This window comes from Schistocerca americana, chromosome X, assembly GCF_021461395.2.
Source record: "Schistocerca americana isolate TAMUIC-IGC-003095 chromosome X, iqSchAmer2.1, whole genome shotgun sequence".
Lineage (NCBI taxonomy): Eukaryota > Metazoa > Arthropoda > Insecta > Orthoptera > Acrididae > Schistocerca > Schistocerca americana.
In genome coordinates, this window is record NC_060130.1 from 811,896,492 (window position 1) to 811,912,469 (window position 15,978).

General features: G+C 38.4%; 1 protein-coding gene across 2 annotated transcripts in view; it reads left to right on the forward strand.

The window, feature by feature from the left end:
- LOC124556684 (palmitoyltransferase ZDHHC20-B) overlaps positions 1-15,978 on the forward strand; it is a 254,800-nt gene that overhangs the window by 175,089 nt on the left and 63,733 nt on the right. For both annotated transcript variants that reach the window (XM_047130651.1, XM_047130652.1), the window contains exon 7: positions 9,279-9,405. In XM_047130651.1, coding sequence (XP_046986607.1) covers positions 9,279-9,405 — 127 coding nt within the window. The remainder of the gene's footprint in view (positions 1-9,278; positions 9,406-15,978) is intronic.

A 15,978-nucleotide genomic window follows, 5' to 3' on the forward strand; every position in this document is an offset into this window, starting at 1 on the left:
TGTCATCATCATCATCATCATCATCATCATCATCATATCATATCATATCATCACTGACACGCAAGTTGCCCATGTGGCGTCGCCTGAAATAAGACTTGCAACTCGGCATCCGAACTTCCCAGGATGGTTCCTCCTGGCCATCAGTGCCACACGATCATTTCGTTTTTTCCCCTCACCCTCCAACCAGCTGTTTTCTTTTTCTCTGTCATGTCTCCCACTCCAAATTCACATCCCCACATTGCCTTCAGTGTGTGCTGCTTCCCACTGGCCTCTACAGTTGTGCCAGCCCATATACCTGTCACCCCTCCCTCCAACATTCCAAGCCAGCAAATCAGCTGCCTCCCTCTGAGCCACTAGCCACCCACCCTCAGTTCCTTTCCTTGCCTCCATCTCCATGTCCCTCCAACCACCCCACGTAGCACAACCCCCACAACAACCAGTGCACATGCTATAAGAGAGCATCAGGACTGTCATTCTACAGTCTAGCTGGCACAATGTGTGTGTGGTTTTTATACTCCAGCTCGTGAAAAGATAGACTTGAAAGCTAACAAGCTTTCTTTTTTGTTCCTATCAACAACTCAATGCTTCTGCTTTTCAGTGAGTGATCTCCTTTAATCTTGAAGTATTTAGATTCTGCAAGAGCATTCCTACAACACTAGTAGTAACCAATCTGTATTGCTCGTAGGGAGGAAGTTCTCAGGCCTTATCTATTGTGAAAAACTCGAGTGGTTGTCACACCAGAAGGTTCTTGTGACAAAAGCTCTTTGGGGCTCTAAACATATTAAATTGCCCTAGTGGCATAACCTGGGAGAACAGACAGGTCCGCCTTGAAATTTTTTTACACAGCCTTTGTTCAATCACAATTGTGCTGTGTTTGAACCTCTTGTGCTGTTGTAGAACTATACTATTTAAAGACAGTTGATTTCTTTCATCACTTCTTTTGTAATGAGCAGTGATAACATGGGCCTTCAATCAGAGCTTTCTACCTAATGTTAACACCATGGCTGTAGAACTGCTGTTAATCATCCTGCAGAAGTTCCCTGTAGTGCGTGATATGCATATCAGAGCTGGTGAATCCACCAGTCTCCAATCTCATTAGTGAAACAAGCATTATAAACAACAGAAGGGTAATAAGACCATTTGTGATCTGAACTTGGTGTTGCAGACTTGAATGTTTTAACATTACTTTGGAACAAATGGTAGTGAGGCCCATGCTGTATATAATTTGACAAAGTACAAGAAATCTTGTAAATCAGATTGTAATTTAAACAAACATTTGTGTGATTTAGATACGCATCAAAACTTGATGCAGCTGTGCATGCATGCATATATGCATACATGGTTGTAGTAAAGGGCACAGTTTCCATTGTTCACTAGCCTTTCAAGAAAGGCTTTTGAGGCCTTGGCATTTAGATGAATGTACAGTCTGTGATGCAGAGCTCTATGTCATCCTAAAGGCACTAATTGTATCAAAAGGAGAATTCACTCAACAAAACTATTACATTATGAGAGAGAATTGCTGGCAACTATCCCAGCTTTTAGAATTATTAGATTATATTAAATTGAGGAAGGTTCAAAAAGCAGGCAACATAGACCACAGGGTGAAAAGGACCCCACTTACCGTAAATAAGGTGACCGTACTTTTAGACCCAAATCAGGCACACATAACAAGTATTGATATTTAAAAATTGAAAAGATCTTAATTAAATGTAGTAAATTCAGAAGATCACTTTAATTTGCTAGAAAAATTACATTAATTTGTATTTTATTAGTACCTTCTAAGATAGCGTGCGAGCAGGCTGGCTGTACTTATCAGTGCTGTGTATTTTCTTCAGTATGTCAACAGAACATGAAAAAATTCAAGGCAACAGCACATGAAAAAGTTCAACATGAGTTTCATCATAATTCCCTCTACTCACTAACATTGCTTTAATATTTTCTACAGAATTCTGTGTTTTTTCACTCTCCTGTATATTACTCGTGCGGGGAAAATACCCTTTCAGTAGCGGCATTAGTGCCAGGAAGGAAAAAGAGAAACTCCTCTAACTTGAATAAATTTGAGAATGGCATATAATTCTGAGAAATCATTTCAACCCATCTTTGAGTTTGCAGAGTGTTGTTAGCAGTCTGTCCACTGAATTTCTCATTGGTGAAAACTGTTGGACACAGGCATTCTCATCACACATTTAATTTTCTGCAAACTGAACACATGCCACAGTTTTCATAACTAGAGAAGCAGTTCTTTCATTATCATCTTACAATTGTATTTGATTTAAAGTAACCCAGTGTAGGATTCCAAGTTCTGGAAACTTTCGTCCATCCACTTTTTTAAGGAGGATAGAACCATTTCATAGAAAAATATTGCAGTGCTGCGGAACCTTGTTACCTCTGCTGGAAGCAGGCCTTCCTCTGTTTCAAGCTTTCCAATAAGTGTTTTAACACTTGGGGGAAGAAACTGGTCTTCAATTTTGGCCTCCAAGGTAGTTTTAAACTTGCTAATACTATCTGTCACTTACATCACTCATATTATAAATTCAGTGTACTATGTACAAAATAATAATTTGTAATACTTGACTTGTTCTATATCCCATAACCTGTTCATATATGCATCTATGCAACTATAAATAAATAAATAAGTAGCATGAGTGACTCTCCAACTTTTTTCACTGCTTCATGAACTGTTGAAGCCTGGCTGTGAAGAGAGCTATGATCCTGCTGAATTATATAATATGCGAAGACACTCTCAGTTCCAACCAACCTCTCATCCTAACCACACAGTTTGTCAGATATAAAAAAAAAAAAGAGTTTAATGTTGGTCTGGATATTTCTGTGGAGACAGCTGTTTCATGTTTATCACTTTTTAAATAGAATGATATATATCCACATACACTGCAATTTAATGAAAAACTAGAAGCACACATGTGGCATCTCCCTTTTCTTTTTGAGTGTGAAGAACTAATGTCACAGAAAAATGGAAATTCTTTTTGAAATTGTTCATTGAAGGAGCACATTAACTACTTCGAACTCATTCTTGCCAGGAAGTATTTTTATTGATGAAGAATATCATCTAAACTTAATTGATGCAATATAACCTAACAGTACGTAGCACACAATACAATCTGATATTACTTTTGCACTTAAGATGACATATGGTGGTAGAAACATGCTTTGTGTCTTGTGCTCAACGATGTAAGTGGGTACTTTTTCAGTAATACATAACCTAAAAATTGAAGTCTTAGCAGTGAATGTGACTGTTTGCAATAATTGTCATATTCATATTTATGGTTCAGGTCCCTTCTTACACATCTAGATACCTTTAAAAAGTATGTTGTGAATAAAAGTCAGCAACAGTTAATGAAATCTATATTTTTTGAATTTTTTCATGCTGGTCATAAAATGCCTTTCCCTTCTGTGTACACGTTACAGAATATTTGTTGGTATTGTTAAGATGGTGCTAGAAGATATTTTCAGGTTGTGGATGCTGAATATACCATTTTCAGCTGGAAAACCTACCAGTATACGGTGCTTATAACACACCAATTTGTTTATTTCAATCATAGTTTTATAATTTCAACTTTTGACCATTCCACTTATAATTTATGTTCTAAGAAAAGGCTCAGACTTTTATTTTAACTATTGTAAATGTGATTCTGTCTATTATAAATGGTTTTGCAAAAGCCTGAGACTGTGAAAACAATGGGTTTGTTTATAAACAACTTTTCTGTTACCAGAAATAAAATAAAATCATGATTTTTCTTTTATTCATATTCTGCACAATACATTTTGGGAAATGATTTCCGTTTTCAATTATGTTTTTTCTTTGATCTATGCCATTTCGTGTTATGTTTGTGATGTGCTGCTTTGTCTTGTTGACTTTGCTGCAGTGTTTAGTTAGTCGTTTTTTGTATGTAGTTAGTGGCAACATTTGGAAGAACTTGTACTTTTGGTTTCCTTATGGTTCATTTGTGCAGAGTCTCGCACATGTTTAACATCACACACACAACTTTCAGTGCACAGTATTTATCCTCGACAAAGTGAAGAATGATGCAACCACAAAGTGAATCACAAAAGAAAAAGACAAAAACAAATGTATTTCTAGCATCCCATACATAGGCAAAGAGTTTCAAAAATCACAAAGTAGAAGTTGGGTTTTCTGCATTAAATAAACTAATTCATAATGTAAAGCATAATCATGAGCCATACTGAGGCTCTGGAATATACAAAGTAAAATGCCAAGAATGCTCCATGTTCTGCCTAGGACAAACAGGCTGACATTTCGACATCAGGTACACAGAGTACATTGGAGCCCCCCCCCCCCCCCCCCCCCCCCCCCGCGCGCGCACACACACACACACACACACACACACACACACACACACACACAGATTTGGAGAAGACTTAATAAAGGGCATGAAATGGATTTGTTAGAGGAACCGGGGATAAATTCACATTACAGAAAATCTGAAGACAATGAGAGAGTGTTCAGAACATTTGTAACAATCAGTGAGCTACCTGTGCACCCATGACTGGCTGTGACTTTAGTAAACCTTAGATTTGTGATGTGTTGTCTGGCTAGTGCCACCACTCCTTTCTAACTGTAGGCTCCAGTAACCAATGGACAAATTGGCAAATAAAATATCTGATGATACTTGTGCACTGCCTGCACACACAAAACTCAGAAACTTGGGAAATACTAGCAGACTCTTGATGCTCTTCAACTGTTAGTGCCACTGTGTCATGTCTTTGTTGCAGAAGGCCTTAATTAATTAGTTAATTATGATTCTTGTTTTTGATCTAATTTAATCCACTTTCATGTCCCATTGCACAGTGGCCAGAATAGCATTGCCTTGATCTCACATGAAATTGCTGAATCTAGCTGTGAGTTAAGTTTTTCTTTTTTTTTTTTTTCAGTCATATATTATGTGGCATAGTGTACTGCTATGGTGCTATTGGAGACAGTTGAAGTAGTAGTAGTAAAGTCTTAACCACTTAGTGTTCTGTGAACAAAACTAGTGTATAAGTGTGGAGAAAGCTTGGGTCTTGTAACTTACACTGCTATACAACTTTAATCTATTCCAAAGCACTGATAACACTCCCCCTAGGAGACTCTCAACTATTTTGGGAGTACGTGCTTGGCGCATATGGGGTCTCTGCCCTAGCAGTACTCCTTCCTTTTCCATGCTGCATCCTCGTACTATTCTTAATACCCTCCCTTTGGGAGCAGGTCTGGTGTAAAGTCAGGTAAACGAAACTTATGAAAGTATCATTTTTCCCTTTCTCTCCTTTGTTGTTCTGTCTTCTCCTTTCCTTCCTGAACTTCGGCATTTGAAATCTCCCTTTTTGTCTTTTTTCCTCGCTGTGCACTCTTGAAGGTTGCTTCATGCATTTGACACGTAAAGGGTGACTGCATAATGTGTAACTTCCAGCACCAGGATTGACAGGTAGGGCTATTGCGTACCTCCTGGCAAAGGCCAGGCCCAGTGAACGCATTCATCATTCAGAAATGTGTGGACACATTTGCAGGCCCACTAAAGTCCTAAACTTGCCTACACAAAGGAACATTTGCTTCTAGAGACAGACAGTGCCTTTGAAGCCCACAAACTGCTTAAGGCCAAGCTTCCATGAATACTCTTTTGTGTAGAGGCACATTGAACACTGAATTCTTGACATGTTGTCACATGACTGACTGATGGTATAACTGAAGGAGATATCAGACATTATCTATCTGATCATGGTATAACTGTAGCCCACTGGGTTGTGTAAAGGGTTGATGCAGAATTCGTGCCTACTCGCACCCTTTTCTTAACGTTCGGTCATGTGGAGCTCCCATTGAAGATGAATGAAGGTGGACTATAAAGTCATTAACATTGGACCCTACATACTAAACCCAATGTGTTGCTTCCAATGTCAGCATTATAACCATACTCACATATCCTGTAAAAACGCAGCCAAATGTGTAACTTGTAGCAAGGATGTTCATGAGGGAGATTAATCCTCCTCCTCCTCCTCCTCCTCCTCCTCCTCCTCCTCCTTTAGATACCATCTTCTAGACCAGTGCTCGATTTTTGCTGCAGAGCTTTCTGCTCTCTACTAGGCCACCCAGTACATTCAATGACACAGGCTTCTTAGTTGTGTATTGTGTGTTCCAGTTCACTTACGAGGGAACCTCCCCATCGCACCCCCCCTCAGATTTAGTTATAAGTTGGCACAGTGGATAGGCCTTGAAAAACTGAACACAGATCTATCGAGAAAACAGGCAGAAGTTGTGTGGAACTATGAAAAAATAAGCAAAATATACAAACTGACTAGTCCATGTGCAAGATAGGCAACATCAAGGAGAGTCTGAGCTTGGGAGCGCCGTGGTCCCGTGGTTAGCGTGAGCAGCTGCGAAACGAGAGGTCCTTGGTTCAAGTCCTCCATGGGGTGAAAAGTTTAACTTTTTATTTTCAGACAGTTATTATCTGTCCGTCTGTTATGTTTTCATCACTTTTTTGGGACTGATTATCACATCCACAGGAAAACCCTGAATCGGTCAAGGTAGAAGAATCTTTTTACCCATTCGGCAAGTGTACAAGTTAGGTGGGTCGACAACATATTCCTGTCATGTGACGCACATGCCATCACCAGTGTCGTATAGAATACATCAGACGTGTTTTCCTGTGGAGGAATCGGTTGACCTATGACCTTGCGATCAAATTTTTCAGTTCCCATTGGAGAGGCACGTCCTTTCGTCTACTAATCGCACGGTTTTGCAGTGCGGTCACAAAACACAGACACTAAACTTATTACAGTGAACAGAGACGTCAATGAATGAACGGACAAATCACAACTTTGCGAAAATAAGGAAAGTAAACTTTTCACTCGAGGGAAGACTTGTACCAAGGGACCTCTCGTTCCCCAGCTACTCACGCTAACCATGGGACCACCGCGCTCTTGAGCTCAGACTCTCCTTGATGTTGCCTATCTTGTGCATGGACTAGTCAGTTTGTATATTTTGCTTATTTTTTTCATAGTTCCACACAACTTCTTCCTGTTTTCTCGATTGATCTGTGCTCCGTTTTTCAAGGCCTATCCATTGTGCCAATTTACAACTAAATCTGACAGGGGTGCAATGGGGAGGTTCCCTTGTTAGTACCATTCAGAGCCTCTGTGTACTATACATATACCACTCCTTAGTACAATGAATCCACAAATGCCTTCACTCACTCACTCACTCACTCACTCACTCGCTGCTGGTGGAGCCAACGTGATGTTCATGTGATTCTCAGGCCGCCTCAGAATGTCAGGGAATGAAGCTATTGATACTGCTACCAAGGCTGCTGGCAGACTGCCTAGACCTTTTAGCTATTCTGTCCCTTCAGATGATCTCTGTGTTGCTGCATGTAGGAACATAATGTCCCTCTGTCATGAACAATATTCTTCTCTATATGGAGACAAATTCTGGGAAATTAAACACCTCCCATCAGCTTGGACACCTTCCCCTTGCCCTTCTCCTCATGAGGAGATACTTTTAGCTCGGCTATGTGTTGGGCACTGTTGTTTGTCACTGTCATTTGGTAGGTGGAGATCCCGCACCACTGTGCTTACTGCAACTAACCATGGACGGTGTGCCATTTTCTGACTCATTGCCGATTTTATAACCATTTACATTTTAATGTGTGTTTTCCATCTGAATTGTCAGATATTTTAGCAGATACAGCTTGAACCAAAGATTGAGTGACTGTTATATTGACTTTTAAATAATAGATTTCAGCTATCGGTCATTCTTTTAAAATTTTATTGGCAGATCTAGATTTCAGCAAGAAACTAGTTCATTGAATTCAATGAACTGTGGATTTCAATGAAATGAGTACATTTTTAGATCACTTTGGCAGGACCTCATAAACCAAACATACTTGACTGCAAGAAAAATGCTTTGTTTCAGGCAGTAAAAAGGCAGACTAGGTAGTGGACGTAAGAAAATGTAAGAGGAAATGTGTGACACAGTTGATCAATTAATGGATGTCTCCATTGAAATTGATTCACAAAAAGCAGCTGAACTTAGCATACCACACTCAACAGTGTGTGACCACATTAAAAAGAGATTTGGAAGTGTAATTTAGACCGATGTTTTTGTCAATGAATTTTCCGAGTGTGACCTGAAGCAGGAGTTGCAGCCTTCTGTGCGCTTTGGAAAGTTTTCAAATGCACTTGCACAATGCTACATAAAATTTGGTTGAAGTAGAAATATTCTGAACCATATTCACAATTTTATAAAAACTCTTAGCCTCCTGTCGTATCAAGTGGTTCACTTTACGGAAGATTTTGGTTGAGTACTCTTCAATCATGTCAAGTTGTAACTGACCACATCATGGTTAGTCACTTTATTCATCATAGTAATATGGTGAAGGAAATTTGATTTTAAATTGTTTGAGCATCCTCCTAAAAGGGGAAGTGATTGTTTTTAGTTATCTCTCAGCTACAGTCGATTAGGCCCTGAGTATTATAAACTTCAGCTTTTCCAGTAACTGACCATTCACAAGTTATGACACAGATGCTTATGACCTCAGCTGTTTTGCGTCCTGTGACTACTACTACTACTACTACTACTACTACTACTACTGATGATAACAATGCACATCACACCACTGAACAAAAGTTATCCAATTGAAATGGGTAATGTGTAAAATATAGTTTCTCTCAACTATATCAGTTTTACAGTATGAGTAAAAATTGGAAAGGATATGTTATGATAAGAATTGTGCTCTGTGTTGCGATGCAACCACAGCCAACTTGGCAGCTATGATACTGATAGATGATTTAAAAGGGTTGTTTTCAATTGTTAAGTTTGTAATGTACAGCTTGTGCAGGTGTCCTGTGACTATGAAATGGTGTAAAGGTTTCCTTAAAAACATAGTTTTCAGCTCATTTTGGTTTTAAGCCATTATTTCTGATAATACATTGCCACCTCGCGCAATTTATTCTTTGATTATAATGTTTATATGAGAGGTTCATGTTGGCTTGAAACAGAACTTCCTCTTACTGAAGTTCATGTAAGGGCTTGAGTTATTTTCCTCAGGTGAAAGATTGACACTATAACAACGTATCAGAATTTTATTAGGAGCAATAAATTTTAAGATTGATGTCAATGGTATTAGTGGTGAAAAAACGGAAAGAATGGGCTGAATGAGAGTTAACAGAAACTATTTAATATTTTGATTAGAATTTTCCATCTTTTGAGGCTTCACAGAAGAAGAAGAAAAATAATGTTACCATTTTTTCCTAATTTTTGTCTTCAGAGGCCTTTAGACCTCCGGTTTTTCGTACGGGTGCTGACAAAGATGGGTTCAGCTTGGGGACATATAACAACTTCCAGGAAGTTTTTGGAGACAACAGGAAACTCTGGTTCTTACCTGTTTTCACAAGGTATGTTTACTATTACAGAAGAATGAATATTTTTCTCCCTGCCACATATCTGTAGAATCATATAGTGTGAACTGTTATGTAGACATATAAAATTGATTTCATTTTGAAGTTAATATCTTCTGGGTTATTAGGCCGTGTCATATTTCCTCTAAAATAATTGACATTTTGACCCATCTGCTGAGAGCTTTCTCAGGATCTTCCTGTGTCCACTACTGCTAGAACACCGTCAGAGACCAGTGTCATGTTCTCTTATAAAGGGGAGTTTTCCTGCATTCATGCTGGAGAAGTGGTAATATTCATTAAAATTCTTATGGCTACCATTGGTGGACCATCATCATAGGCTAATATTCCCACTCTGATGCAGAAGAAGAGGTGTTATTGGCTAAACTCTTGTGGATACTATTGGTGGCCCCCATATTACCACTTCTCCAGCACGAATGCAACACTAATCTTTGACAGTGTTGTAGCAGTAGTGAACACTGGAAGATCCCAGCAGAGGGTTTGAAACGTCGATTATTTTAGAGGAAATAGGATGTGGTTTAATGACCCAGAAGATTTTAACTTCAGTGACAATGGCCACGAAAGCCTGTAGACTTAAATGCAACTCATCAACTGATATCAGTGTAACTGATACTTCTTATTGATACAAACTTTTTTCTGTCAACCTTGAAATTAGGATGCAGTGCATGCCAAAAGTAAATTACCTGTCAAATATGTTTTGTGTCCACGTATAAGGAAAATAGTAATAAAATAAATTTCCCAACTCTGTTCCCTGGGAAAGGATATCCATTTTCAATTTCAACTGATGACACAATAATGAAGACTCGTACAGATACGTGAAAATGTAGGCCGATGGAAAATCAGTGTTGTACTAACTTGGCTCTGTAATGTGTTGGCTGTATTTAGTTCACACACAGATTAAAATGCTGATAAATAAGATTGTTTACTACAATGGAGGAGAAAAGAGAGAACACGGCCCATTAAAGGGCAGTTTGCTCCCTACTAGTGTTATGGAAAACATGATGTGTAACATAGTAGCAACATGCATCAAGACAGACAAACTGACAACCTGCAGTTTTCTTCAGGAAAGTATCAGTCACAGATAATTATTTTTTTCATAAATTATATGTCTAAGTGCTTCTGTTTTTTTGGCCACCACTTTTCTTCATATTCAGCAACAATTAGTAAAAGGTCCACAAGCCTTGTTGATTCATATCAATAATGTTTAACTAATAATGGCACATTATTTAAAAAATTCTGTTTTCAGGTTGCACAGGCATCATTTCGACGATACACTATTTTTTTTTTTAAAGAAAAACTATCTCTTGATGACAAAATTTTAGTGAACCTGATTTGGATAACAAAGTTTTTTGTACCATGGAAGATCAACAAATCGGATACTATGACAAATCTCATAAGCATAACATGATCTGTACGTACAGTTACTTGTTCATTGAACAAGTAGCTTGACCTCAGATTTGAACATTCCGAAGTGAATGACATTTGTTCAATAGTACCTCACTGCACTAATCATAATATCTGTATTAGCACTGTTCTTTAATAGAACCTACTGCTGCCAACTGGTACTTTGTATGTACAAGACAAAGATTGTCTTCATCAATGCATGATCTATGTATTGCTAGCAATTGATACTCTAAGACAAAAAACTGACCCATCATGAAGGAATTACCTGAATGGGGTGGAAATCGGTAGATGTACTCTTCTGACATTGCCAACTTGCGGGTGATCTGTAGTATTATGAATACTGAATCTCGGCTGTTGAAAATTTATTCAGTATTCAAAAACATCGGATGTGATGTACATGTACAAACAAACAAATGGTTACAATTTCAGAAAAATTGGATGATTTATTCAAGGGAAAAAGTTTGAGAAATTTAGCAGATGTCCACCTCTGGCCCTTATGCAAGCAGTTATTCAACTTGGCATTGATTGATAGAGTTGTTGGATGTCCTCCTGCGGAATATCATGCCAAATTCTGTCCAACTGGCACATTAGGTAATCAAAATCGCGAACTGGTTGGAGGGCTCTGCCCCTAATACTGCAGACATTCTCAGTTCGGGAGAGATCCAGTGATCTTACTGGCCAAGATAGGGTTTGGCAAGCATGAAGACAAGCAGTAGAAACTCCCACTTCATGCAGGTGGGTGTTATCTTGTTGAAATGTAAATCCAGGATGGTGTGCTGTGAAGGGAAACAAAACGGGGTGTAGAATATTATTGACACTCCACTGTGCTGTAATAGTGTCAAAAGTGACAACCAAAGGGGTCCTGCTATGAAATGAAATGAAATGAAATGACACCCCAGACAATCCTTCCTAGTTGTCGAGCCATACAGTGAGCAACAGTCAGGTTGGTATCCCACCGCTATTCAGGATGTCTTGGGCCACATCTTCACTGGTCATCGTGGATCAGTTCAAAGCATAACTGATCAATGAAGACAATTATACTCCAATCAGTGAGGTTCCAAGCCAAAGGTGAGTCTGGAGGCACATTGGACAGGGGTGGGATACCAACCTGTCACTGGCCATACAGCCCAGTGACCAGGAGAGTTCAATATCATTTGGATAATTCCTTCATGGTGTGTGTTTTTTGTCTCAGAGTGTATTAGTAGCCCAAATAGTTCTTCAGATGGCAAATGTATGCAGTCTACAAATAGAATGAAAAAGCTACTGTATCTCAAAGAAGAGAGAATGGGTTGTACAAAAAGCAAATGAGATCCTGCATGCAAGTAGGTACAAATATATAAGACGCAATTAAAGTAAATGGGAAAAAATAAATGCTGAACAAAAGACACACACATAAAGAAATGAAGTAATATGTTGACTGTTAATAGTCATTAAAATTCAGAAGTAGCTTTTTACTGAAAATCAAAAATATTTGTTTAGTGATTGGATAGAAAGTCTAATAGGAGAAATCAGAAGGGAAAAAGGTTATAGCTAGCATTAGGAAAAACCAAATGAGGTAGTGTAGTGGTTAGCACACTGGGTTCGCATTCAGGATGACGATGGTTCAAACCCGCATTCGGGCATCCTGATTTAGGTTTTCCGTGGTTTCTCTAAATTGCTTATGGCAAATGTGGGATGGTTACTTTGAAAGAGTATGGCTATTTTCCTTCTCCGTCCTTATCTGATCTGAGCTTGAGCTCCATCTCTAATGACCACGTTTGTCATCAGGATCTTTAAACACTGATTCTCCTCCTCTAACATTAGGAAGGAAATGTTTTATTTTATGGCCACGTTCAGTGATATTTTTTTGCAGATTTTGGTGTCAATTTTCGCAAATTTAGGTATTTCTTTTTGTGCTTCATACACATTGACAGCATTCTCTCACTCCACTACTTCCAATAGTCCCAGGACTATTTTGTGATATGAGTGACATAAATCCTTTCCATTGTGCAGCAGTCTGCCAGTTCCAGGAGATTTTTGAGATACATGACAAATGTTAAACTTCTGCAATGCAGGACTCATTACAATTTTAGCCCATCTCTACCTGCTTTTAAATGTCAGAGCTGAACATCTGTGTGATCCCCCTCCCCCCCCCCCCCCCCCTCTTTAGACAAAAGACTTCACAAAAGACCTGCGACCAGCTTTGAGCTTCAGTACTAAATGGTAATACACTTGTCTTGGTTGCCATTTTTTTAACCATCTCATGGCAAGGTTCAGAAAAACCTCATCATCAGACCTGTGGTATGAAATCAACAGTGCAGTGAAGCTGAGAAACTTAGTGCTAAAATCAATACAAAGTTTCTTCTTGCTTCTTGGATCTACATACATACTCCACAAAAAATGATGTGTGATGAGGGGTGCATTGCAGAACTACTAGTTATTTTCTTTCCTGTTCCAATTGCAAATGGAGCAAGGGAAAAACAATTTTTATATGCCTTCATATGAGCCCTAATTTCTCTTATGTTTGCGGTCCTTAAGCGAAATGTACAGTGGCAGCAGTTGGAGCATTCTACAGTCAGCTTCAAATGGTGGTTCTCTAAATTTTCTAAATAACATTCCTCAAAAATCAGGTTACCTTCCATTCAGAAGGCTGTTGCACGCAGTGACTGTTATATTGACTTTTAAATAATAGATTTCAGCTATCGGTCATTCTTTTAAAATTTTATTGGCAGATCTAGATTTCAGCAAGAAACTAGTTCATTGAATTCAATGAACTGTGGAATTCAATGAAATGAGTACATTTTTAGATCACTTTGGCAGGACCTCATAAACCAAACATACTTGACTGCAAGAAAAATGCTTTGTTTCAGGCAGTAAAAAGGCAGACTAGGTAGTGGACGTAAGAAAATGTAAGAGGAAATGTGTGACACAGTTGATCAATTAATGGATGTCTCCATTGAAATTGATTCACAAAAAGCAGCTGAACTTAGCATACCACACTCAACAGTGTGTGACCACATTAAAAAGAGATTTGGAAGTGTAATTTAGACCGATGTTTTTGTCAATGAATTTTCCGAGTGTGACCTGAAGCAGGAGTTGCAGCCTTCTGTGCGCTTTGGAAAGTTTCCAAATGCACTTGCACAATGCTACATAAAATTTGGTTGAAGTAGAAATATTCTGAACCATATTCACAATTTTATAAAAACTCTTAGCCTCCTGTCGTATCAAGTGGTTCACTTTACGGAAGATTTTGGTTGAGTACTCTTCAATCATGTCAAGTTGTAACTGACCACATCATGGTTAGTCACTTTCCCCTCATTCAGTCATGTTATCAGTTGTGAGATTGATAGTGCTCAGTATAGAACCATTTAAGGCTACATTTCAACCTATGTTGAGCACTCTCTCTCCAACCTTAAAGTGGCTCCCTTCTAATTAAACTGAAGTGCTGCTACAATGTAGGTGTTTGGGATAAGGTAGCCATACGTTGTGTGTGTGTATATTCTGTAGTCAAATCTGAGGGATATTACCAAAAACCTTAGCACAATTTTCAGTTTATGTCATGTGCCTATTGACTACTGAAAATCTCAATTATTTGGTCAGCATTACTGTTACTCCTTCCATTGTTGACATTTCATCAAGGACATATCAAACACATTTACTTCCTTTACTATGCTATCCAAGGAACCACTTGGGTCATTCAAGAGTGTTATTTTGTGATGAATATGCAAAATATAAAAGTTCACATCCAGGGAATGTGGTTTTTTAATCAAAGGAAGATGTCCAGTATGTGCCAGAGTTGGAAAGAAAGTGGCCTCATGTTGACTGAAGTGAGATCTCATCATGATACCAGTTTGGACAATATTTTTTTGAAGGGTGTGTGGAAGGAAATTCTTACATGGACTTGTAGCAAACAGAATTAATACTTCAGCTGGAATACAAGGGAATTGGGCCTCGTGTGGTTCCTGCAGAACTGAGCCCCAGCGCACTTTTCCATTCAGGTGAACAGTTTCAAGGTACCTGGATTGGGCATGGTTTAGCAACATCTCCAGCCCCAGGAAAAAAGCTGCCGTAAAGCCCAAACCTTTCCACACCATACAACTAAATATGAGGAATAATTAAATCCCATGTGGTTCCTCGTCAGAACAAGCCCGTTGAGGAGTTGTGCTAATATTTCAGGCAGAGGTACACATTTATAAAATACCTTTGTAAAGTGTTAGCATCTTATTTTTGTGTGAGGAACTGGGATAATGGATTAGTTTTAACTTAATATTAAAAATATCATAAAATTCATATCTTTTGAAATGGACAGTTTTTGCTCCCAGCAATATCCATAAACTAATTCTACCTAATGGCATAATTCCTGCTAGGAAAGTTTCAAGTTTACATTACAAAACTAGAAACATTGTGTGAGTTATGAAAGGGGAGTGAATGAATATTTGTGGAGATTTCAATATTCACTTAATGAAATATTTAGATAACAGAAATGACCTGCTCAATCAATATAACTTGTAGAACACTAGGTTGCAAAATGAAGTAGTAAACCAGACTCATATTGAATCCAAAAAACAGATTAATGAGTAATGGCATGTTACCAGATGTTCTACAGAGTTGTTGTTTCCATTTTGTGGTATAGAATGGGAACAACTCAGTAGGACATCTGGAAATACACTATTAATCAGTCCTGCTTGAGAAACTAGAGAGATAACAGATTAATGACCATTTGCATTGAATACAAGTCGCCGATAACCTTGCTGTTTAACACCCTATGCATACCACCATATTATGAACTCGGGTCAGCTAGAGTGTGAGATTTGGATGGCTTCTCACACTTTACGGGCAAATGCTGGCTTTTCCCCCTCATTGGCCCCTGAAATGCAACAAACCATTGAAACACACAGAAAAATATTTTTTACAATTCATGAATCGCATATATGAATTTCCCATCCATCTTTGATTAAAGTGCCTGTTTGGTGACAAGAATAGCATCCAGCAACAGAAATACAATAATGCTAGATCCAGAATATAAGTGTGTATGCCATATATACTCTAGAGAAATGAGAACACTGTAAAAGAGAGAAAAATATACATTATAGAAATGGTATAGTAATGGTGCAGAACAATTCTAATCTTAACTCTTGAGAATTTTTTCTCTAGAATTACACAGGGTAT